The following is a 25,252-nucleotide window of genomic DNA, read 5'->3' as shown; positions in this document are numbered from 1 at the left end:
AAAATAAATGAAGCAGAGTTGCTTTGAGGCAGCACCGGAAGAGGAAGATGGCGGCCACCTTGGTAGCTGCTTGGGGAGTGGGGCCGGCACCGGCCTGGGGGCCGGAGGCCATCACTCCAGACTGGGAAAATGCTGAAGTTTCCACGGGGACCACTATCATGGCCGTCCAATTTGAAGGGGCGCGGTATTGGGGGCGGATAACAACCGCTCCATAACAACCACTGGGTCATACATCGCCAATCGAGTGACTGACAAGCTGACTCCTATTCATGATGGAATTTTCTGCTGCCGCTCAGGCTCAGCAGCTGATACCCAAGCTGTAGCTGATGCTGTCACTTACCAGCTTGGCTTCCACAGCACTGAACTGAATGAGCCTCCACTGGTGCACACAGCAGCCAGCCTCTTGAAAGAGATGTGTTACAGGTACCGGGAAGACCTGATGGCGGGAATTATTGTTGCTGGCTGGGATCCTCAAGAAGGAGGGCAGGGGTATCCAGTGCCCATGGTGGGTATGACGGTACAGCAGTCCTTTGCCATCGGAGGCTCTGTGAGCTCCTGTATCTATGGCTATGTCGATGCTACCTACCGGGAAGGCAGGACCAAGGAAGAGTGTCAGCAACTCACTGCCAATGCTCTGGCTTTGGCCATGGAGCGGATGGCTCCAGTGGAGGGGTGATCCGCCTGGCAGCCATTGCAGAGCCAGGGGTAGAGCGGCAGGCACTTTTGGGAGACCAGATACCCAAATTCACCATTGCCACTTTACCACCCCCTTGAATCCTGGGATTGTAGAATGCAGTAAGAGATACCCCATTACCAATACAAGATTTAATAAAGTTTGTCAAAAAGAAAAAATAATAATAAATAAAAATAAATGAAGCACCAATATATCACAGTGCTTGGCACAGTTATATGTGTAACCTATGTAAATAATTATTATTAATTTTCCAACTTAGCAAATAACAGAAAAAAGATGTGTTGTAATGCTAGTCTCTTTAACGCGAATGTTTAAAACATTTATCCAAAGAAGTGTTGGCTTGCTTCTGTGTTCACCATTATTGTTTGATTATTTGTTTTTCGAAGCAAGTTTTAAAAACTGCTGGAAGCCTTCTATGGTAGGTAATACATTATCTTAAGCAATTTAATGCAAATTAATTTTTACACAACCTTGAGTTTCAAAAGCCATTGAACTGGGGAGGGAAGGAGTGAGGTTTAGGAGGAGTCTGTTTGCTGCCTCCCATCTGGACCCGCAGCCAGCTCCATCTGCTCTCACATGTAGCAACCAGCACTGCAGCTCTCCCTGCCAAGCACACCACGTGCCGCCGAGACTTTTTTTTTTAAATTCAGGAAAATGTTCAAATGCATAGGAAGATGTGTATTTCCGGTTTTCTGGAAAACTTGATGAGATTATTTTGGCATTTTGAAGTTCTGTTTTTGTACTATACCTCTAGTTTTTCATCAGATTTTATGAGTTTGTTTCTGTTTTGTTTTGTTTCTGGATTGCACGCTCTTTTACTACAATTCTCCTTTTCTGATAAGGTCTTATAGGCCATGCTGAGGGATTGGAACATGATACGCTGAGCATATTCATATCAAATGGCAGCCATAGAAAGGTGCAGAGAATGGTGAGCTTGGGCGTGTGTTTTCAATCAACCACTCTATGGTGGCTTCAACGTGAAGAGATGATGGGACAGGACCAAGATGAAGGCTGGCGACCAGTGAGGAGGCTGTACAGATTTAAAACATTTGGTAGGATGATGATAGTCTGAACCAGGGTTGGAAAGGCAGCAAGTAGACTGCCATACTAAGATACCCAGGAAGTAGGATTGACAGGCCTTGGCGATAGACCAGATGTAGGGGCAGAGGGAGATGTCATGGGTGACCTATAGCTTTCTGGGTTGGGCAACTGTGTGGCTGATAGTGCTCAGTTCCCTGGGAGAGTAAACCTGAGAGGAAGGTTTGAAGGAAGGTGAGGTGTTCAGTTCTAGAAAATGAATCCACCATGTCTCTGGCCTTCACAGCTCTTGGAAGGGTAGAGGTTGGCAAGCCAAATACAATTCCTAGCCAACTGCATCACTGCAGTGTGGCATGTAAAATCCAGAGATATGTCAGACTAAATCACAAATAATCTTAACCTTTGGGAACCAAGAGGTGTTAGCAGTTCAACAGTTCACTAATTTAAAAGTTAGGACATGCTCCCACAATTGGCCACTTCTCTCTGAGGTTACGTGCCTTGAATAGAAAGCTCCTGTGTTTCTTGAAGATACTATTAATATTTTCACCTGTGACCGGTCAGTCATGTGAATTGAAGAGCATTTCACCACTTGTTTGTTCTCTTGCCCCTCCTGTTGAAGAGACTGAGCAGAGATGATGGCAGCTGGTCTTATCGTCAATGATTTTCCATTTCAAAATGCCAGCCCCCAAATGAGCTTTTTGACATTTTCATTCAGAAAGGAAATAACCATGGTAGTAAAGTGATTGTGTCCTTATAACAGGGATATTGCCTCAAACAGATATTTGAGATAAATTCCAAGTCTAACTTTGTATTTTCATTTTAAAAAATTGATGTTTAAGAAAAATACTCTAAATTCTTTCCCCTTTGCCATGTATTATATCACTTGGTTTCTGATTATTTTTCTTGGGTAAGCCTGGGGTGAGGGAAGACAGAAAATACTAAGTGATATTGCTAGCAACTTTGGAAATATAAATCAACAACAGGAGGCCAAAACCATCTTCTCTCTTTGTCCTTTTCAAAAAATATATATAAATGAATAGTCAGCTCAGACAATTTCCTCTGAGTCTTTAAAAGGTATTAATGGCACAGTTGGACATTTTCAGGTTCAAAGACAAATCTGGCTTTAATCTGGTGGGGTTACTCTATGCCCTCTTCCAACAACATAGTATGGGAACATTCACTTTTTCTAAGAGTGTGGCTTCTCTCTGCTTTCTCCCTCGTCCCACATCTGCCCCATCTATCCAGCACTTGAGTCCCCAGGAGTGATTGTGGTCAACTAATAAGCACACACGGAGCCAGAGGATAGCAGATGTGGATCTTGATGGCAGAGGGAAAGCATGGCCAGAATCTGGCTCCCAGCAGGTTGGTGAACTGATAAAAACAAGAAAGGTCCCAGGAATAACAGTAATAAGAGAGAATATATTCATTTCTCATGTGGGTCATTCTTGGTTTGTTGTTACAGCAGGATCGTGTGGCAGGTCAGAACATCCTGGCCCCACTCTTAGCCGGCGGCAGCCGTCCCAGCCCTCACTGCCACTGTTCCTCGGGAGGAGTGGAGGAGAGGCTGTTGCGTCCTGCGGTCACTGTGCTAGGCACTGAGACTACAAAGATCAAAGATCCTGTTTCCATTCTCTCCCTGGGCTTTTGGGATAGTGGGCAAGACAACGTTGTTTAAGATTAATGATAATGGACCCCCACAGCTGCCCACGACTGAGTGACAAAGGCCAAAAAAAAAAAAAAAACCCTGAAAAATATATAAAACAGTTTTCAGACAGTGGACAAAAGGCAGCACAATATGGTGATTCCTGAGTGAAGGAAATAAATGCTGTGGTTCCTGCAGTTGTCCCAGCTTTCTTCCTGGAGAGAATTTCCAGGCCATGGCATGGGGATGGGGAAGTCAGGAGCAGCCCAGTGATCTCACTAGTTAAGGAGGCAGAGACAGGAGTCTGGGGAAGGCCAGAAGGTTAGAGTCTCCAGGAAAGAGCAGCAGAGAATAGAGGGCTGCACAGAAAGAGAGCTCCAGAGAGCTGCAGGTGGCACTTTGAGTCTTCAGCTTAGGACTATTCACCGTATCCGTATGGGGAAAATTCCAAGGCAGAAAAAAGAACAAGCAAAAGGAGCAAGTAGAATAATCCTCAGTGGTTACACAGACTGCAGGACAGCCCATGCTCCTGCCAGCCAGAGCACCACAGAGAAACCTCGAACTGCATGAGGCATGGTGTACAGTCTTCAGAAGGGCACTGCCTCAGTAGTGGGGCCCAGTTGGTCCTAGACAAAAGGATGCTCTGGACCCACCTAGCACAGCTGCAAAGCAAGCCTCGAAGAGATTGAATTATTTCCAAGTAACCTAATACATTCCAGAAAAAAACTGAAAAATGTTTAAAGAAATGAGGGGAAAAAATTCAGCACCCAACAATATAAACTTAACAATGTCTGATATCCAATCAAGAATAACCAGGCATGCAAAGACGCAAGAAAATTTGACCCAGAATAATGAGAAAAATCAATCAAGACAGATTCGGAGATGATACCGATCATAGACTTGGTAGAGAAGGATATTAAGACAGTTTTTATGTGTTATATGTTTAAGAAGGTAGAGAAAGATTGAGCATGATAAACAGAGTCATGGAAGATATTAAAAAGACTCAAACTTCTGGAAATGAAAACTATAATTTCTAAGATAAAAAAATAGAGGAGATGGGACTCACAGAAGATTAAGCACTGCAGAAGAAAAACTCACTGATGTAGCAACAGAAACCATCCAAAATGAAACTCAGCTACAGAAAAGACTGAAATGAGCAGAGCATCCGTTGAGCTGGGAGGCAGCACCCAATGGCTAAATACGTATACTTAGAATCCCAGAGGGAAAGGACAGACATAAAAAATAGTTGAAGACAGAGTCGTAGAAATAAACTTGCGAACCAAGATTCTCAATGAAGCTAAGCAGAAGATACATGAAGGAAACTACACCAATACACATCAGAATCAAATTTCTTAAAACCACTGATTCAGAGAAAATCTTAAAAGGAGCCGGGGGGGGGGGGGGGGAGGACATGTATAAAGAAACAAAAGTACAATCCAGAAGATAATATCTTTAAAGTTTTGGGAAAAAAATACAAGGACATTTTCAGTGTGATAGTTATGATTGGAGAGATGGAGGACGTGCCACAGACCTGCCTAAGTAGAGCGCCGTCCTGATTCTACACCAGAAGACCAGAGAAGGTTTCACAGGGAAGGTAGAGTGAAAGCTGGGTGGTGAAGAAAGACTAGTTCTCTAGGTAAGGAGCTTTTTACACAATGCTTTAGAGTCAGAAAGACTCAGGTAAACATCCTGGTTCCATCTTTCACTAAATGGCCATAGACAAGGCACTTAACCTAACTGAACCTCCTTATCTGTAAAGTGGAGATGATAAAAATACCTGCTTCAGTGGGACTGCTATGAAGATTTTATGAGATAATGACTCTAAGCCCATAGACCTAGTCCAGCACAGTGAATGCTCAATATATAGAAACGCCTCTTACTTCTCCTACGTGTCCTCAGAAAAAGGAGGTGAAGAGGGGGAATGTATTTGGTCCCAGAAGGAAATCTTTCCTTCTCTGCTAGCAGTTATGCTGTTTGGGTTCAGACTATAGCTAGTTACTTTCATTCCTCCTTCTCTTTGAGGGTAAGCTGAGTTGATTTAAGACCTGATGGAGACAGGTAACTCCTAGAGGCACCAGAGCAGTGGTTCTCAGCCGGGGTGATTCTGCCCCCCAGAGGACATTTGGCAATATCTGGAGACAGTTGTGGCTGGCACAACTTGGGGAGCACAATGCATGAGAGAGCCCCCACAGCAAAGAATTATCTGACCCAAAATATCATCCAGACTGGGGCTGAGAAACCCTTCAGTAGAGTTTCAGTTCTTGCACTTACCAGTTGAATGACCATGAGCGAGCTCGGTTTCCTCAATTATAAGAAATGAAGATAATAGTTTCTACTTCATATGGTTCTTGAGATAATTAAATGACAATGTATATAAGGCACTTACTATAGTCTGACACAAAGTAAGCAACCAATAAGTCTAAGTCTAAACAGTAACTCTTATTTCTATGTTTTCTCTTTCTTGTTATTAATAGTGTGGTTAACAGAAAGATCTTGCTATATATCTTAAGCAAAATCGTATGTGTTGATTTGATAATATCCACCAAGATGCAAGTGCACATGCCCTTTGATCCAGCAATACCAATTTTAGAATTTGACCCTCTGATGAACTCCAGATCTACAGAGTGGCTTTCTACAACAATATCCATGACAGCATTATTTGTAATGGCCAAATATTAATGTAAACAACCTTTAGGTTCCATCAAAAAAGGAACTGTTAGGCTGAGTGAGGTGGCTCACACCTCTAATCCTAGCACTTTGGGAGGTTGAGGTGGGCAGATTGCTTGAGGTCAGGAGTTTGAGACCAGACTGAGCAAGAGCAAGACCCCATCTCTACAAGAAGAAAAAAAAAAAAAAAAAAACAGAAAAATTAGCATGGTGGCATGCATCTGTAGTCCCAGCTACTTGGGAGGCTGAGGCAGAAGGATCACTTGAGTTCAGGAATTTGAGGTTGCAATGAGCTATGATGATGCCACTGCACTCTACCCTGAGTGACAGAGTGAGACCCTGTCTCAAAAAATAAAAATAAAAAAATGAAAGAAAGAAAAAGAACTGATTAAACAAATTTTGACATCAATGGAACACTAGGTTGCATAAAATATGAAACCTCATTTTTGCAGGGACATGAGATTTTATCCAAGATATATTAAGAATAAAAGCTCAATTTGCGCAGGTCAATTTGTGTACTGTATTGCCATTTGTAAAAAGGGGCAAATATATTTATGTACTTACACACATGCAGGAAATATTTCTTGAAGGATACTCAAGAAACCGATAACATCTGTTGCCTATAGGGGAGGAGACTAAGTGGCTAGGCAGGGGAGGAAGGAGGTTTTATGCTGCCCTTTGGTACCCTTTCATTACCACAGAACTATGTGAATGTGTTACTTACTCAAAACACAAACAAAATGTGGACTAAACCACATGTGCTGGTCACAAGAGAGTTCAACAATGGGATGTGAAAGGAATCAGGAAAGAAGCAGGCGGGGGGAGGCGGCCCTCAGCTACCCTGATGACCAGATGCTGGGCTGTGTCCCCTAGTGGGGAGAGTATCCCAGGTCCTGCCTGTGGTGGGCCAGGAGGGAGCTGGAGGGAGCTTGGGAGCCCCAGCGAGATTAATATGGTGGCCCCAAGGCAGACACAGTTCACCCCAGTTGGGCTTTCAGGTCAGCATCAACTCTAACTTGAAGCAGTACAGCAGTCCTCCACTGCTGAAGAAAATTCTAGTTTAAAGAGAGAGCACCCCAAGAATTACAGAACCATGAGGTAGAAATTACAGGGATAGAGATGTCAGTTCAGCATAAGGAACTAACATTCTAAAGCCAGAACAAAGAGTAAAACAGACGCCACCCCACCCCCACCCCCAACCCCACCCCCACCCCCAGGTAGTGCGCTCACTGCCTCTGGCTGCCTTTCCACAGTGGCTGAGCAGTCAAGCAGCAGGGTCGCCACAGGGGACAGCCAGGCATCCTGTGGCTGATGCCCCACAAACATAACCCTGACGGTGCATATGGACGGTGATCCAACTGGCGCTGTTTCCCCGTCTCTTTCGATAAGTGAGGGGCAGGTGGAACTACACAGATAATAGTAGCATCCTCTCAGCACCCAATAGGTGTCATTCGCAGATGACAAGCTTTTAGGAATGCCTGTATTTTTCTAAATACGAGAAGCAATTCTTGAGGACGGCACATTGCACATAATCACCATAAGCCATGGAATTTAGGTTGGGGATAATCCCTTGCTTTAGTAATATTTTAATAGTTCCATATTCTCCCAGTTAACTGCCTTTATGTAACAAATGTTACAGTGTGAGACTAATTCCTTAAGATAGAAGTTTTGATGCCTTTGCCTAGAACCAGCACCTGGCCAGAGGAAAACAATATTCTAGTGTGGCAATTCTGTGTTTCGGGAGAATATAAAACAAAGAGAAAGAGGAATTCTGAGAAATATGTACTCAGCACCCACCCAATTTTTTATTCAACACAAAGGAAGCCAGAGGGAGAATAAAGAGCGAGGATAAAGGAAAGAAAGCTGTTTGGGGCTATGCCAAATAAACTTAAATGGTTTAAGGGATAAATTGGTGGAGTGATTCGAATCATGGGCAGGTGCTATGAATGTAATTTAGTAAATGCTAGGGAACCTGCCAAGGAAGAGAAAAATGTGTTGCTTTTGAGATCATTTCCCAGCAGCTTCATAAAAGAAAACTGATTACAGGAATTTAATAAGTAAAACAGAGCCAGAAATATTGTAATCAAATGAGTTTTTAATTACATTTCAAGCAGAAAAAAAATTCCAATTTGTGCTCCTGGGATTAAAAAAAAACAAGGTCTAGAGAAATGCTTTTGTAGCAGGAAAATAACATAAACACTAATTTCCATAGGAATTATAGTAGTCAGTTTAATTAAAAGGCTTGATCAGAGTAAAGGGGAGCTGGTGCCAAACTATACTAAATAAAACCATGGCAGTTGTGTGCTACCTCACACGATTGTCCAAATAAAAACACTGTGCATTGAGTAGAAAACAAGCATCTACATTTTTCTCATGGAAATAAAGGAGATTCTGATCACTGCCTGAATTATTATATTTGCTTGTTTTACTATCATATGAAATAACTAGTACATCTGATTTAAAATTAGATGTTTTTTTCTTGTGATAAACATCACTGTTAAGAAAGAGAGAGAGAATATACTCTGTTTTAAGGACATTGATGTGAACAGAGACATCATCTCAGCCCGGGTGGAGCACTCAGTATTCATTAGGGTGCTTGATTATTTCTGGGCGTTCAACTCCCACGCTAACTCCTTTAACTTATATATAGTTAAATTTTACTCATATTCCTGGAACTCCCTGGAGTAGAGAGTTATTTGAGTGGATAAATCAGGTTTACTAACAGGTGGTTTGCAGTTGTGCTTGGGGGAGTTCATTCTGCTGTCCTCAACATGAAGAGCTATTTTTCCTGTTCAAGGACCTTGCTATTGGCCGCTCCCTAACCACAGGTCATGCTTGGAGAAGGCTTTCAGGAAGTGTGGTGAAATTGCAGTCGTTGAATCATATGTTCACCTTCTGTCCCCCTTGTGATGAATGGGACACACCTGCAAGGTGTTGACATGGCGGGCCCAGGGGCATAATTTGTGGCCACAGAACAAAAGAAGCTAACTGACCCAGGACATAAAGTGAGAACACCCCCCTTTCATAGGCTAACAACCTCACAGCTCCATGCTCCTTTATTAATTCATTTCTTTATAGGGAAAAATAAAAACTACCCTATAGAGCTTAGTGTACCAAGATAGAAAAACTTTAATTTGTCATAATTGCAGAGAACCTAGGAAAAACAGACTGGCTGGCAGGGCAGGTCTATATAAAAGCAGTGCTATAGGGCTAGGGAGAAAACTGGCTTACTCTTCCTATGGTGCAAAAGACTGTGGCCTTTGAGATGGGGAGGAGCGTGGAGGAGTGAGTCAGTGGGGTAACTCACTTCCCCTATGACAATCTCTCATGTTCAGTAGTTAGTGGGCAGCAAAAATGTTGAGGGTGATGGGATTTCCTATGAGAAAGGGAAATAAAGTGAAACTCAAGAAGGAAGTGAAAAAATAGAAGGAAGTTAAGACTTGGAAATCATAGAGAAGAATCTGAAAGGTGCCCAGAGCATGGAAATAAATTCAAGGTCAAGTTTTACCTAAATCTCAAGGGACAGGGAAGCCCTAAGTGACATAAAGATTTCATTCAAAGAATGGAAAGTCTTGAGAATTCATGTCAAAATTCATGAGAGTTGTATACATAGCCAAGATGACAGATGACAGAATCGATGGATAAGAGGAGGGAAGACAGGAAAGATGAGTATGAATAAGTAGGAAGAAAGGAAGGAAGTTCCTGGTGTCAGGCCATTTCCCAATGGGATGACAATAGCAATCACACTCAAAGTGTCCTCAAAGTTCATGTCTTCAGTTTCTAAAAACTTATGAATAACAAAATTCTTAGCTGGTTTGAATTGATTATTAAAAATCATTGAAGCCACACAATTTCAAGATGTGTATACAGTATTATTCTTTGTTTTTTTCTTCTTGACTTTTTAAAGCTACCTTGTATGCTACATCCTCGACAGCTTTCTCTGTATACTCATTCTGTGTGGCAGGCTTGTGTCCTATCCTTGATTTTTACTTGAGAAAAACAATGGTTTTCTCCATAGCTTCCCAAAACAAATGGTAAGATTACAACAGGAATCTTTAACTTCCTATCAGATTCATATCTTCCTCCCACAGTGGAAAGACGAAGGGTCATTCATGATCCTAACATGTGGGGGACGTGGTTTATCATCTGTATGGTGCAGAGTCATTGTGAGGAATAACTGAGATGAAGTATGCAGAGCAGCCTGGCAATGTATTTAGCACATAGTAGGTGTTCAGTAGTGGAAGCTCCTCCTCATCCATGTGGGGGTGCCAGGTTTTCATACTTCTTTGAGACCCTGGAGATGGAAAAAAGGCCCCCCAAGAAGTACAAGTGCTTAAAAATCCATACGTTCTCATTGATTCTGCCCATTTGTAAACCGCTGTTATAAAAACACCACCATGTGAATATATTTGAGATGTTTAGATAATTTAACCAGTTAGAAAACATAATAGAAGGATCCCATTCAAGGCAAAAGCCAAAAGTTATTAATGGTTCTCCTGAGTTGGAAGGTTACAAATTACCTCTACTTTGTACTTTTTAAAAATCTTTTGTCTCTATATTTTCTAAAATTAACACATTATTTTTAAAAATATGAAATAACTACAATAAAAAGCATTATTTTTAAAATAACCCAAAACCCCCCTCATTTAAAAAAGATAAAGGCCATGTTTTTTGAAAAATTAAACATCATCAAAATCTAATTTCCTTTTTTATTGAGCTATCCAGAAAATAAAACAACTCCCAGGCCCTTTGCTTTATATGTTTTACATGGGTACCTTATATTTATTATTCACACTTATTGGCAAATAGATAATAGATGTTTTTACTAATCATATTTTACTAATTGAATATGTTTGAAGCTTTTCATAATGAAAAGTTTAAAAAGTTAACATAATGAAAATATAGATATTCATGCATTTAAAAGAATGAAAAGGAACTCTATAAACTTTTAAATTTGTCATTTACTTTCAAAAATCAGTGAAGCAGAGAATAATGGAATTTCCCTGTTGGGCAAACTCTATGCCCCTCTGGCCTGTGAGACATTTACCTATTACTATTTAACCTGAGCTTCCTGAATTTGTTCTAGCTCCAGTTCAGATGCAAGATCCTCTTCCCCACTCCCTCGTCACCCCTATCCCTGAGTAGCCTCTGACGTGAAAGCAGAATTATTCATTTGCATTCAATTTAAATGAGCCACCATACTTTTAGGGCTCTCATTCCACTACCAGGGGCAATCTAGGTTTTGTAAGATGAGAAACTCAAATATAGGAATAGGGGGATTATTCCCCTAATTAAAACACAAACACACACACATAAAATTAAAAAAAAAAGAAAATATTTAGAAGGGTCTGGTGCAAGTGGGGACACTGAGCTTCACTACCCTGGCGGTCAACATGGCTCTGGCCACACACTAGATTGTCTCTTCCCTCATCTCTCCTGCACCCCTCTTTCACTCTCTCCCACACTCCTTTTCTGTTCTGCCATGTCTATTTCATATATATTTCCATGTTGACCTGTATATTTAGCACAATTCCCAGATCTTTAAAATAGCTTTAAAAATAAACACCTTCTCTTGTTTCAGGATCTTACCTGGCCTTTCTTACTCAGGTAAGTCCACCCAGAGTCATCTATGGTGGAGCAATTGTAGGATTATTTTAGTAAAAATTTAGGTTTTACAGTCTTTTGAGATCTGGAGCCCTCTGTAGCAGGCAAAGATACACATGTTAGTAGACATGTGTGAGGGGAAATTTTGATTTCTGTCTTGTTCGATGTGGTTGTAAAACAGAGTCGGAGTCTACGTGCCTGGCGCCCCCTGGAGTTAAACACAACCATCCTGTTTTATTTTTTCATTCTCTGTAGAAGGCTCTATTAATACACCATAATGGTGTTAAATGAATATTTACTTCTTGTAAATAGCTCTTGTTTACCAAAATAATCATCACTTTTACTCCTTACAGCCAGTTTCCATTGTCCTCATAAATTAAAGGTGGAAAATCATGTCAATGACTCTGGTTCTTCTCTCCCTCACCTGTTTTTTGTTTTGTTTTAGGCATTGGTGAAAGTCAATGTGAAACTGAAGCCAATGCTAGATTCCGTGGCTGCAAACAGAAGGAAGTGGGAAGAATTGCACCAAAAAAGGCTGCTGGTCTCAGCTGCCTCTCCCTCCACTGCCAGCCTCACAGTAGCTGAAGAGGACAGAAACTAAACCTCCAAGTCAGCTGCCGCTGCAAAATGACTGCATCCTGAAAGGCCGACTCCAGTCTAGCCACATCATCCTTTTGTTCTTTTAGCTCAGACAGACCTAAGGTCTCGAGGGTGTGCTGGGAAGCATGGCTGGGCTTTCACCTTGAAGTGTGGTCAGCAGCGGAGAGGGTGACAGGAAGGACAAAGGAGGAGGTGGGGCCAGGAGCACACCCCAGGACCCTCACCTTCCTCTGATGGACCCACACGGGCTGAGACGAAGGCTCTGGGCAGAGGACTGTTTTGGATCCAAGGACCTGAGGACATTCGGCCCCGCTCACTCTGTGCTGCGGGAACACTGAACCGTGAAAGCGTCATTAGCGCTGCTTCATTTTGTATATGGCTCTTCTGTTCGTTACAAGCCAAACGCTGCCTGCCTTTGCTTCCTCTCTCTGAATGCCCTTTTGTGCCAGACTGTCCCAAGAATCCTGATCTGTAATCTAGAGAGGTATTTTATTTTTAATCCTAAAGCCTCTTAATGATGGATCAGAGCCTTTAGAATTGCCTACCTAAAGGATAAGCTATACTGTCATAAATACCAGCCAATCCCACCCAGTTTTCCCCAAAAAAAGGTCCATAGCAGAAATACAACAAGTGTGTTTGTCTGATTGTGATTCTGCATTGGGACCGTGGTCCCCTTTTTCAAAGTTTTTTAATTCAACCTTTATTATAGACCAAGTCTTCTCCCAGAAGGAATGGATTAATAGACTTTAATTAAAGCAAGAATGAAAGAAAATCTATAGCTGGATTTACCACAAGTGACATCTAGGAACTATAGTCCCTAGAAACATTTAGGAACTAGTTCCAACAGCAAGATATATTTCACAGGATTCAGCAGAGCCATAGAGATTGAGCATTGACTACCTTGCGTTCTCCTAGTGATGAGTTTTGGTATCAAATTTATGGTTACTACCAGTAACCAACTTAAAGCCATAAGCATCCTCAATTTTGGATTTTTCCTTTAAAAATATGCTTGAAAGATTAAGAAATAACAGTCTGGACAGAGAACCCATATTCTGTGGGAAGCCAGGTTTATAATAGGGAAGAATAAACTATATTAAATAGATGCAATGACTAGATGGTCTCTTTGTTTTCCATTTTACCTGAGGACATGGTATGTCTTATCCAGAGAACACTGGGCTAGAAGATAGACGTCAGTCCCTAGCTTTGGCACTACTGACTGGGTAAATTTGGACAAGTCACTTCTCTAAGTTTGTTTCCTTATCTGTCTTATACTAGGAAATGATTTTCAAACAGTTTTAACTTTAGAACTCTTTGTTCAAATAACTCTTTCAAGGAATTGCCAAGAAATAAAACATCAAAAAGCAGAATTCCTCTGTTTGAAGCAGGGTTTGGGGATCCACAGCCCCTACAAATCTTCATCTCTTTGATTATACACATGGTGATCCACAAAGGGACTCAGAGGAGTTTGAAAATCCCTGAATTAGATGAAACCTGAGGTCCTTTCCAGCTCTAAAAATTCTAAAATTTACAAACCATTTTGTTCATGTTGTTACTCATCAGCATCAGTTATTAACTTTACAATTCAACTATTAAAGAAATAGGGGCCAAGTTTTACAAGGGACGTGTTTTTCCAATACACAGTAGAGAAATTGGAAAAATGTTTGTGGAATGAGTAGGTAAAATTAAGTGAGGGGAGAGCAGGTAAGTGTAGGGAAGTAAGATTCTTTATAGCAGGGAATGAAGTTAAAGAAAATTATAAACCAGACAAAGGGGGAAAAAAGGAAGAAGAAGAAAAATAAGATGACCAATAAAGCAAAGATAGGGACTGAGGCAGGTGAATAAAGGAATTGCCAAAGGCAAGGTGAAAGTCAATGCAAACAAAGAAAAATGGTACTTCCAACCCAAAACATGAAGATGTAGAATCCTGCCATCAATTGCTCAGAAAAGAGAGACACTTGAGCAGGGAGGGGGTTGACAAAAGAGAGACGGAAGGAGTGGGAGCCCTAAAAAATAATGTTCCTAGCTCCCCTTTACAGCTGTCTCTGCAGGGAAGACTGGAAAAACCAGAGGAGACAATGAGTGCAGGAAAAACTGCCTCCGCAGAGCAGGTAAGAGGAGGTTGTTCAGATTTATGGATTTTATTAAGCCAGTTTTCTGAATCACTCCACTATAAAGGAAAATAACTTCTGCAGGGCTGTCTCCCCTCCTTCAGGTAAGGAACAAAGAAAGCATGGGTGGGGTTAGGGACAGAGCCTGGTCTGCGAGATCATCACGTGTCTGCAGCTCAGAGGCACTGCAGGTGTCCCTGCGTATTGTGCCACATCATGTTTATGTCCCGAATGGGAATTGAAAATCAGTCCATGTGAGGCAGAGATGAGCCCACATCTGTTATCCTCCCCAACAATAAATAAATAAGTACCCCAGACAAATGGATGCCAGTCCATCTAGAGCAACATTTTAAAGCATGTGCTTTATGATAAAACTGGACCCAGGGTCTGACAGAGACTGCAGGCAGCTAAAAGCACTGTAGCCACCCTGAATGTTGATACTGCATATTGCTAAGGGGAACATAATTTATAGCACAAACCCTACAGCTTCCACTAAGGTTGAGTTTTCCTCTCATTTTCTTCCCTTTTTATTGGCTTCACTGCACGGTTGCCAATAGCAACATCCACTGGTAGCAAGGGGAGTTCAACACCATTGCAATCTGCCATACAGTGGAGCCCTGACAATGTCAACCATCAATCAAGTAGCTGTTTGTAATTGCCTCCATCTATTTCTCCTGTCTCAAGGTATCTTTCCTATTGCGGGTCAAGATGCAGAAACTGCTGACTAATCCTATGGGTCTGATCCTCCATGACCACGGAGCAGTGGAAGGGAGGGTGGCAGTCCTTCAGGGTGCCAACAACCCTGGGGGTAAAAGACTGAACTCTTGGGGGGTGGGGGGTTAGGTAGTTTTAATCCCATTTCTAAATGATTTTTAATTTTCCAAGAATGTGAGGTATGTGTGATTATCCATACAACTCTGCTTTTCCAAAATAGAGAAAGAGAAATTGTCCCAGTCCTTATTGTTAATGTTTATCTCCTAGAGGAGGAAGGTATTTGAAATGTGAGTCTTTTTGTAAAACCTCAAACTGATCAGATCATATTTGCTTCCTTGGGTCTCTTGGCATTAATGGTTGAAATGACATCATCCTACTTTTTCTATGAGATGTATTTTTTTCAGACATGATATTTATTCTTGTTAGCCAGTATTTAGATAATATATGCACAACCTACAATGTAGCTGGCATTCCTGGCAGGTAGGGACAGCCCTCCACACTGCAAAGGGCACCATCCAGTGCACAGTAGATTGGGACTCCATGCTAGCCTGGCCACTGGCTAGACCTGTAATCTTGGAACTCTCCAGGTCTCAGGTCTTCCATCTATTGAATTGAAGGACTGACTTTTATTCAGTTCCCACAGCAAAGGACCAAGATGTGTTTTGCTTTTTAAAATTTTTCCAGATAATCTTCTTATTTATTCTTCTCAAATAAAATAGGAACAAACCTAAGGAGGTCATCTTCTTATTAAAGACACAATAAAAAGTTACATATATGGGGTAGATAGAAAAATAATCATACTGCAGATCTGTCTGAGCCCGCCTCTAGTGATGGTGAAAGATATGGTCATCAATACAATTCTTTAAAAATATACCCTTTTATTTCATAAAAAACAATTTTAGATTATCTCATATCATAGATATCCCATAAATGGTAGTCAATAATTTAGAAATGAATTTATTTTTAATGTAAAATGAGTCAAGAGAAGTTAAAATTGCATGTGTGTTTTCTGTTTCTAAAATCTGAAATGTCTACACATTTCTGGGTATTTTATATTTGCAAATATAAAATATTTGGGTGGAAAATAATCTTTAACACTTTGTGTTAGTATAATAACAATATTATCCATTATTAATTCCACCAAAATTCAGTTGCATTTTCTATGTATTAAAATGTATCATGCTTTATCCACCTACCTTAGGTAATTAAACAAAATCTGCTCTATTAACTTTGCAGTACAATTATTTTAAAATCCATTTTTTACTGCTGACTATAATGAATTACAGAAAGATAAAACAGTTTCATCCCCAGTAATAGTATGAAACAATTCCCTTCAAGTGAGACAGAAATCTAAACATATTATGGAAAGATTTAAATATATTTTTAAAAATTGCTTTGGCTTGGGAGAAAAAATACAAAAAAAGATTCATTACAGCAACAGGAGAAAACCTAATTTGGAACCCTAAAAACTCTGGCAATGTTACTGTGGCAAAGCTTCATTATCTGCTTCAGAATAATAGTCTTTAAAATTGTTATTCTGCCATGTGCTATAAAGAAGTCCTCAAACTCAAATGTATCAGGAAATTTAAAGGTTAAGTGTGGCTACATGTCTAGTTTATGGTGTTTTGGCCTTAATAAGCTTGCACAATAATGGGATCAAACACATAGATGGCAGAAACAAAATGAGGTGTATCTGGAGAATTTCATGATGAGCATTTAGATTTAGCAGTGTCCAATGTCGTGCTTACATTGCTTGTGTCTCGAACTTTTTTTTCAGCTAGTAATTTTGGGTTGTACATTTTTTTTAATTAATTTCAAATTTTTTTGCATGTTTGGTACAACTTTCAGCAGTGCTAAAGATACATTGTTTATTTGTGCAGCATACCTACACCAATGTTGTTGGATGTATACACTGGTACAGAAATATGTTTGTTTTATTAAGTAAATGAAATATTTGCTGTGAAAAATGTGTTATTTGTGGCCATCATTTATCTCCGTGTTCATTTTCTGTGTATAAGTGCATGTTAGAATCTCAATTTTCCTTTTGCTTTAGTTTAGATTTAGATTAAATCATATTTAGGTAAATTTTGTAAAAACATCATAGTGTGGAAATAGAAGGCTAGGTTTTGTTGAGTCTCATTCCCTTGAGGGGAAATTGCTTTTGCCATTTTATTTAGATGTACAATAATCTAAAAAGGATCCCCTACTGACTTGCTTCCTGTTTATTATTGTTTTACCCGAAAGAAGGGAAATATGTTTCAGTTGAATTGTTTGAAGTCATTCCCTTTGTGTAGATTTCCCAAACTGATGATTCATTATAGGAATACCACATTTTAGACTGCTTGGCCATTTCACAAGCAACTAATCCATGATTTTGAAACAGTCTGCTTTAAGAAACCTAAATATCTTTGTTTTTAATAAAATGCTTGAAGTTCAACTAAAGCTCTGTAATAATCTTTATTTCGAGAAGGGTGACTTAAGGGCTGAAAGAAGCAAGCATGCATACAAATACCTACAATTTATATTTTGACTATTAATTTAGCCCATTAACTTTGCCTTGACGTGTGGTGATGTTTGCCTGTGTGAGAAGGATACCGGGATATCCCTGTTCATATAGCACTTGAAAGATGACAAAAGCTCCTTCAAATTATTGAGGTTTTTCTGGAGGTAGGAAAGTCTGCAGCCAAATGCTGGGTTCCTGTGTCCGTTACAGATTGCTCAAATTTGCATGGGCAATTACACAGGGGGATCGCATCAACGCAGGGCCGCCAGCCACACTGACGCCATACAATTACACAACGGCTTCGGTGCTTAAACTTTAAAATTCTTACACCATTGTGCCTGTTCTATTAGAACAAACTGCAGCAAATGATCCAAAGCCAATTCAAATGACTGGAGAGGAGGTGCCCAGGGAGAGAGAGGGGAGAGGTACAGTGAGGCCCACTACTGGCCAGCATAAGCAATCACCACTGCTGGCCAGGCAACCACCCGCTCCTTTGTGCTTTCCAGCTTGCAGTTTTAAAGTGGGGCCAACGATAAGGCTCACCTAATTCACAGAGGGCTGTGAGGATTAATGAGGGAAGTTAGGCAAAGCAGGCCTGGTACTGAAAGTACTGCATAAACACAGGCCCTTAGAGTAGCTCTTTGTTTGAATGGTTGGTTGATTGTTGTTTTTTTAAATGCCAGTGTCCACGGTTTTGCCTTCTCTATTAATCCCTTTTATAAACCTTAATGCTATTATGTTCTCCCTGGTAAGCTAATTTAGACAATAACACTGTAAACCCCAAAATACAAGCTACTTGATCAAAAGCAAGGTGTACTCAAGAAGGAAATCTAATTAAAATATTAATAAAGCTGGAACTACAAGCAAAAGGAAAGTTCATAATGAGGTTAAATGTCTCACCATCTGAGCATAAATGTTCTCAAGTGTTGATTTTAGCATACAGTCTTTCCAGAAGTCTAAAAGGTTGAACAGATGCTCCTAAAAAGTCATTCAACTACATTACAAATTTGGCACTATTTTTTCTTTCCTCTTCATATTGGGAGATGGGGATTGGGAATGGGGATACAAAGCAACCAAGCCCCCCAAACTGGCCATCCTGAAGCAAATGGTCTGGAATCAAAAGGAATAAAAAATAGCAACTGGAAAATGGTTTTGCAAAAGGTCTTTCTTTATAAAAGAAGATATTTGATCATAGCTGTGGTTGAAATATTCATAAATTAACAATACTTACCAACAGAAAATAGACACATTTACAGGATACATAAAAATACATACCTTCCAAGTAGTTTTAAAAAAAGAATGCCAAATAGATTCTATATACAAATAGAATTTGGGATTTGATCATCACATATTTTGGGAGGCAGAACATAAGCATGCTAAGAAACATCATGCTTTCTGCTCCTCTACATTTTGCCTACATAGAACTCTTCTACATGGTAAATATGTATCCCTTTGTGCAGCAAAATCCACCCTAAGTCCAACACCATTTTTTCAAACTCTAATTCCTTTCTACAAGTCACTAAATCACTTTATTACAACCATCAAAGGCCTTGCTTGAAATGGTATGATACACTTAACTTTTTGATATATGCTCCAGCTTTTCAAGATTCTATTGCAAACAAAATGATCCTTTATGACATTTTATAATATTCCACCCTGTTTATTGCTTTCCAGAATTTCTATTTTAAAAAGCCTTCTCTCACCTCCTCCCTGCAAAAACTAATCTATTCCCCAACTGCCTATCAGAGACTAAATAAAAGTCGGTCTATCACAGCAGCAGTGATGGTCATGCCAATTTCACAGCGTGATTTGTGCACTCATTTCATTTTGAAAATGACCCTGCCCTCCATCTGTCTAAACCGAATGTCCTGCTTTTTTCAAGCCAGGCCTCTGGAGAAACATCACAGGAAATAGGGAGGAAGACATAGAATGGCCTCCCTCCTGCCCACTTCAGCTGCCATGCTCACAGGTTAACAACACAAAGAGGAGAACCCCAACTAATGCCTGTAGAGATCAGAGAAATTTGGAAGAAAGAAGATAGTCCTTTTATCTTTCATACATTTTCAAGAAGCCATTTGAAGGTGAATGCTTTCATGATGCAAATACAACTCTGCAAAACAGAGTTGGGCTAAAGACATAACAGGCAATTGCCCATTTCCATGTTTTGTCATCTTACTTTGATTTAATGCCCAAAGTAACAGTCCATACACAAGGATTTTAAAATACTGAGCCTACATTTCCAAGGAACAACTTGGACAATCAGCCTTAAAAAAGATGCACCCTCTCCCCCACCTTATTCAATAATAAGGAGCAGCAGCAGTAGTCAGCATCCGTCCATCCACATACCTCCCAGTGTTTAAGATCCTAAAAGGGCGCACCAGGAGATCAGCTTGAAATAAGCCTCAGAATAGGGTTGTAGTAGTACTCCTCATTTGCTTTCTGGGGGTATCTTGGGTGAGTCAAAGCCCCACACAACCCTTCTGAAATGGGTGCAATTTGTCCCTTTCTTGCTATTGATGCATTGAGAGGTTCCTTGCACCCAGAAAGACACAACTCTGCCAATTCTTAACAAAGAAAAAGACTGAATAAGCACATTAAATCAGTCATTTTACGACATGAGCAAACACACACCTACTGAAGTTTCCCCTAGTGATACTAGGTGATTAGGAGCTACACAACCCTCACTAGTCACTTCCTAATAGCTGCAATTGAACCTAGAAGGTCAAAGTCTACTGCCCATTCCAAGTTAGCTGGTTGTTGTAATGGATAATGAAGAAACAAGACATTAATCTTCCTCCATACACATTTGACACCAAACACTGGGCCCTTACAAACTCATCTATAGGAAATATATGGATTGGGTTATTCATTAGCATTTCTTACTGAAAGTAGCTCAGCTGCTACCTATCTAGGGGTAGTCTTGAGCAAATTACTTAAACCTTTAAACCTTTCTAGCCCACAGAGTTCTTCACCTTTAACATGCAGATTATGGGGTGATTATTAAAATTAGAAATAATATAGGTAAATGGTCTATAATAAAGTGCCATACAATATGGCTGACGGTGCTTAAATTTAAATGTAGAAAATATTTATGGGCAGAATACAATTGAAGAGGCACACGAGGACTTACATTGACGTCTCTATATAATAAAGACATACTTTTATTGGACTATGTTTATCTCAGGTGCTAGAGAAACCAATGGAGATCATGAAAGATCAATAAATGTTATGGGAGATGGAGGAAACTGATCAGTTTTGGATCCAAATATCTCTTGCCTTCCTTTTCCATAACAAATATTACTGAGTATATGCTGACATTTAAACTTGGATCTATCTACTGCTCTGGCTCTCCAACGTTCCCTGCCAATAATAAACCGATGTTTTCCTCCATCTCCCAATTAAGATTCACGTTTTCTTCTCATGAACCACTAGAAATGACCAAAATAAGGACTCCTGGTGGCTGTACTATCCTATCCTTAGAAAGTGTGCCCTCAGGGAAGCATAAGAAGAACTTACTCTAATTCCAGGAAATTCCTAGATGACCCGCCTTTTCCATCCACTTCCTGAGACAAGGAACTGGCAGTCACTGCTTTTAGGTATTGCTTTAAATTGCCTTGGGCATTGCTTTGGGTACTGCTTTGGGCATTGGCAGTTACTTTCTCCGGTCATTCCTATCACAACAATGACAAATGCCATTAGTATGGACCACACAGTGTCCAAGGCTCAAAAACGCAAGGTACATCGGACAGTAAACCTTCCTCTCTGTGCCAGAGACTGAAGTGGCACAATACAAACAGCTATCAACCCTCATCCTTAAGAAGCAGGGAAGACAATGACTCTGCGTCCCCTAATGGGAGGGGGAGATTGCGGGGCGGAGGAGTGTCAGTGAAGTAGAGACTACGCCTCCCAGCATGCAGCGCGGCTAGGTCCCTGCCAGAGATGCGGCTGCAACAGTGCATGCCGGGAGGGGAAGTTTCGGCCACTAAATGTCCTCAGAATCTTCCTCTCCCCTCCCAGACTGCGGCCACTCCGCAGTCCAGGGTATTGGAAGAAAAAAATCAGAAATTGAGAAACTCCCGACACTGATCCCTTTTTACGCCAAACGAGTTCCTGCGCACCGAAGTAACCTCCGGCTTCCGTTTCCGGTTGTCCTGTTGCCGTGGTAACGAGCACGCGCAACTTTCCTGGCCGTTATGGCGGGGATGAGCGGCTCGCAGATCCCTGATGGAGAGTACACCGCCGTCGTGTACCGGCTCATCCGAGATGCCCGCTACGCCGAGGCGGTGCAGCTGCTGGGCGGGGAGCTGCAGCGGAGCCCGAGGAGCCGCGCCGGCCTGTCGCTGCTGGGCTACTGCTACTACCGCCTGCAGGAGTTCGCGCTGGCGGCCGAGTGCTATGAGCAGCTGGGCCAGCTGCACCCCGAACTGGAACAGTACCGCCTGTACCAGGCCCAGGCCCTGTACAAGGCCTGCCTTTATCCTGAGGCCACCCGGGTCGCCTTCCTCCTGCTGGACAACCCCGCCTACCACAGCCGAGTCCTCCGCCTGCAAGCTGCTATCAAGTACAGCGAGGGCGACCTGTCAGGGGCCAGGAGCCTGGTAGAGCAGCTGCTGGGTGGGGAAGGGGCAGAAGAGAGTGGGGGCGAGAATGAGCACGATGGCCACGTCAACCTGGGCTGTTTGCTCTACAAGGAGGGACAGTATGAAGCAGCGTGTGCCAAGTTCTTTGCGGCCCTGCAGGCCTCAGGCTACCGACCTGACCTTTCCTACAACCTGGCTTTGGCCTGTTACAGCAACCGGCAGTATGCCTCAGCGCTGAAGCATATTGCTGATATTATTGAGCACGGCATCCGCCAGCACCCAGAGCTAGGTGTGGGCATGACCACTGAAGGCATTGATATTCGCAGTGTTGGCAACACCTTAGTTCTCCACCAGACTGCTCTAGTGGAAGCCTTCAACCTCAAGGCAGCCATAGAATACCAACTGAGAAACTATGAGGTAGCCCAAGAAACCCTGACTGACATGCCACCCAGGGCAGAGGAAGAGTTGGACCCTGTGACCCTGCACAACCAGGCACTAATAAACATGGATGCCAAACCTACAGAAGGATTCGAAAAGCTACAGTTTTTGCTCCAACAGAATCCCTTCCCCCCAGAGACTTTTGGCAACCTATTGCTGCTCTACTGTAAATATGAGTATTTTGACCTGGCAGCAGATGTCCTGGCAGAAAATGCCCATCTGACATATAAGTTCCTCACACCCTATCTCTACGACTTCTTGGATGCTATGATCACTTGCCAGACAGCTCCTGAGGAGGCTTTCATTAAGTTTGATGGGCTAGCAGGGATGCTGACTGAGCAGCTTCGGAGACTCACCAAACAAGTACAGGAAGCAAGACACAACAGAGATGAGGATGCTGTCAAAAAGGCAGTGAATGACTATGATGAAACTCTAGAAAAGTATATTCCCGTGTTGATGGCCCAGGCAAAAATCTACTGGAACCTTGAAAATTATCCCATGGTGGAGAAGATCTTTCGCAAATCCGTGGAATTCTGTAATGACCATGATGTGTGGAAGCTGAATGTGGCTCATGTTCTGTTCATGCAGGAAAACAAGTACAAAGAAGCCATCGGTTTCTATGAACCCATAGTCAAGAAACATTATGATAACATCTTGAGTGTCAGTGCTATTGTATTAGCTAACCTCTGTGTTTCATACATTATGACAAGTCAAAATGAAGAAGCTGAGGAGTTGATGAGGAAGATTGAGAAGGAGGAAGAGCAGCTCTCTTATGATGACCCAGATAAGAAAATCTACCATCTCTGCATTGTGAATTTGGTAATAGGAACTCTTTATTGTGCCAAAGGAAATTATGACTTTGGTATTTCTCGAGTTATCAAAAGCTTAGAACCTTATAATAAAAAACTTGGAACTGATACCTGGTATTATGCCAAAAGATGTTTCCTGTCCTTGTTAGAAAACATGTCAAAACACATGATAGTGCTTCGTGACAGTGTTATTCAAGAATGTGTCCAGTTTCTAGAACACTGTGAGCTTTATGGCAAAAACATACCTGCTGTTATAGAACAACCTCTGGAAGAAGAAAGAATGCATACTGGAAAGAATACAGTCACCTATGAGTCCAGACAGTTGAAAGCTTTGATTTATGAAATTATAGGATGGAATATTTAATAATGTCTGATAATGAATTTTATCATATTGGTTTTGTTATCTTTGTTTTATCTCTAGCCTTTGGCATCTTTACTCTTGTTATATGTGGAACTTTTCCCCCTTTTCAGTTATAATTAAAATAAATACATACAGTTCTTCTTTTGAGAAAACACACAAACTGAATTAAAATAAAATGAACTTGAACCCTGGAAGGATTTATGAAAAAATTCAAAACTGAATGGGCAAGTTACATTTAGTAGTATTTGTAATGCCCTTGTTATCTTTTGTGTTTTGCTGTTTTGTTAAAAGTACCCTGTATGCCAAAATTACATCCTCCAGGGAATAAGCATTATCAAGTCCAGAACTCAGTTAATGTATAGAATATATGGGCTGTAATAATTATTTCAGGGATTATATGTTCTACTTCAACAGCTTACTCTGAAAATTAATTTGTAATGCATAGGTTTTGCATAAATTTTAGGATATTTCAGCATGTTTTCTAATACACATGTTATGCTTTATCTAACAAAAACTGCTCACATTCTAAATATTTTATGAGAACATACGAGATCCAGTGGACAATCTTGTGCCCTAACAAAATTATGGTGCTATGGAATAGAAACAATAAACAATTGGAAAACATGTCTCCATGGTTTTCTTTTGCTCCACTTGTTTAGTAAGTTGAATATATGAACATAAATATGATAAGGTATGATGTTATTGTTCCCATAGGTTTTTTTGTTTGTTTATATACATATATATATTTTTTGGCATATTATGGGGGTACAAATTTTAAGGTTTCAATAAATGCCCTTTCCCCCCTCCCCCCACAAGTCTCAGTCTCCAGCCTGACCTTCCCCCAGATGGTGCATATGTCACTCATTATGTATATACCCACCCCCTCCCCCCTCCCACCTGCCCAATACCCAATTACTGTAGTACCTATGTGTCCACTTAGGTGCTATTCAGTTAAAAACAGTTTGCTGGTGAGTATATGTGGTGCTTGTTTTTCCATTCTTGGGATACTTCACTTAGTAGTATGGGTTCCAGCTCTAACCAGGAAAATATAAGATGTGTTATATCACCGTTGTTTCTTAGAGCTGAATAGTACTCCATGGTATACATATACCACATTTTATTAATCCATTCTTGGATTGATGGGCACTTGGGCTGTTTCCACAGCCTTGTAATTATGAATTGTGCTGCTGTAAACATTCCAGTGCAGGTGTCTTTTTTGTAGAGTGTCATTGGATCTTTTGGGTAGATGCCCAGCAATGAGATTGCTGGATCAAATGGTAGATCTACTTGTATCGCTTTAAGGTATCTCCATATTGCTATCCACAGAGGTTGAAATAGTTTGCAGTCCTACCAGCAGTGTAGGAGTGTTCCACTCTCTCCTCATCCACACCAGCATCTATTGTTTGGAGACTTTTTGATAAAGGCCATTTTCACTGGAGTTAAGCGATATCTCATTGTGGTTTTGATTTGCATTTCCCTGATGATTAGAGATGT

At 41.0% G+C, this 25,252-nt stretch overlaps 2 protein-coding genes and 1 pseudogene across 2 annotated transcripts in view; all 3 read left to right on the top strand.

Moving 5' to 3' along the window:
- The window catches only part of LOC105883021 (dual 3',5'-cyclic-AMP and -GMP phosphodiesterase 11A), a 185,836-nt gene extending 171,033 nt beyond the window's left edge, over window positions 1-14,803 (top strand). Inside the window, exon 16 of the mRNA XM_076005395.1 lies at window positions 12,091-14,803. Within this exon, the coding sequence (XP_075861510.1) occupies window positions 12,091-12,246 (156 nt within the window). The 3' untranslated portion in view covers window positions 12,247-14,803. The remainder of the gene's footprint in view (window positions 1-12,090) is intronic.
- LOC105883028 (proteasome subunit beta type-6 pseudogene) lies at window positions 9-829 on the top strand (annotated as a pseudogene).
- Window positions 14,804-21,735: 6,932 nt separating the features above from the next.
- On the top strand, window positions 21,736-24,382 carry LOC105883025 (intraflagellar transport protein 70B-like). Its single transcript, XM_012785886.3, has one exon. It carries the CDS (start codon window positions 21,764-21,766, stop codon window positions 23,759-23,761), a length of 1,998 nt encoding a protein of 665 aa, XP_012641340.2. The 5' UTR covers window positions 21,736-21,763; the 3' UTR covers window positions 23,762-24,382.
- The last annotated feature ends 870 nt before the right edge of the window (window positions 24,383-25,252 follow it).

The sequence above is a fragment of the Microcebus murinus genome, chromosome 8 (assembly GCF_040939455.1).
Source record: "Microcebus murinus isolate Inina chromosome 8, M.murinus_Inina_mat1.0, whole genome shotgun sequence".
Lineage (NCBI taxonomy): Eukaryota > Metazoa > Chordata > Mammalia > Primates > Cheirogaleidae > Microcebus > Microcebus murinus.
Note: the sequence above shows the minus strand (reverse complement) of the source record. Positions and strands in the feature narration are given on the sequence as shown.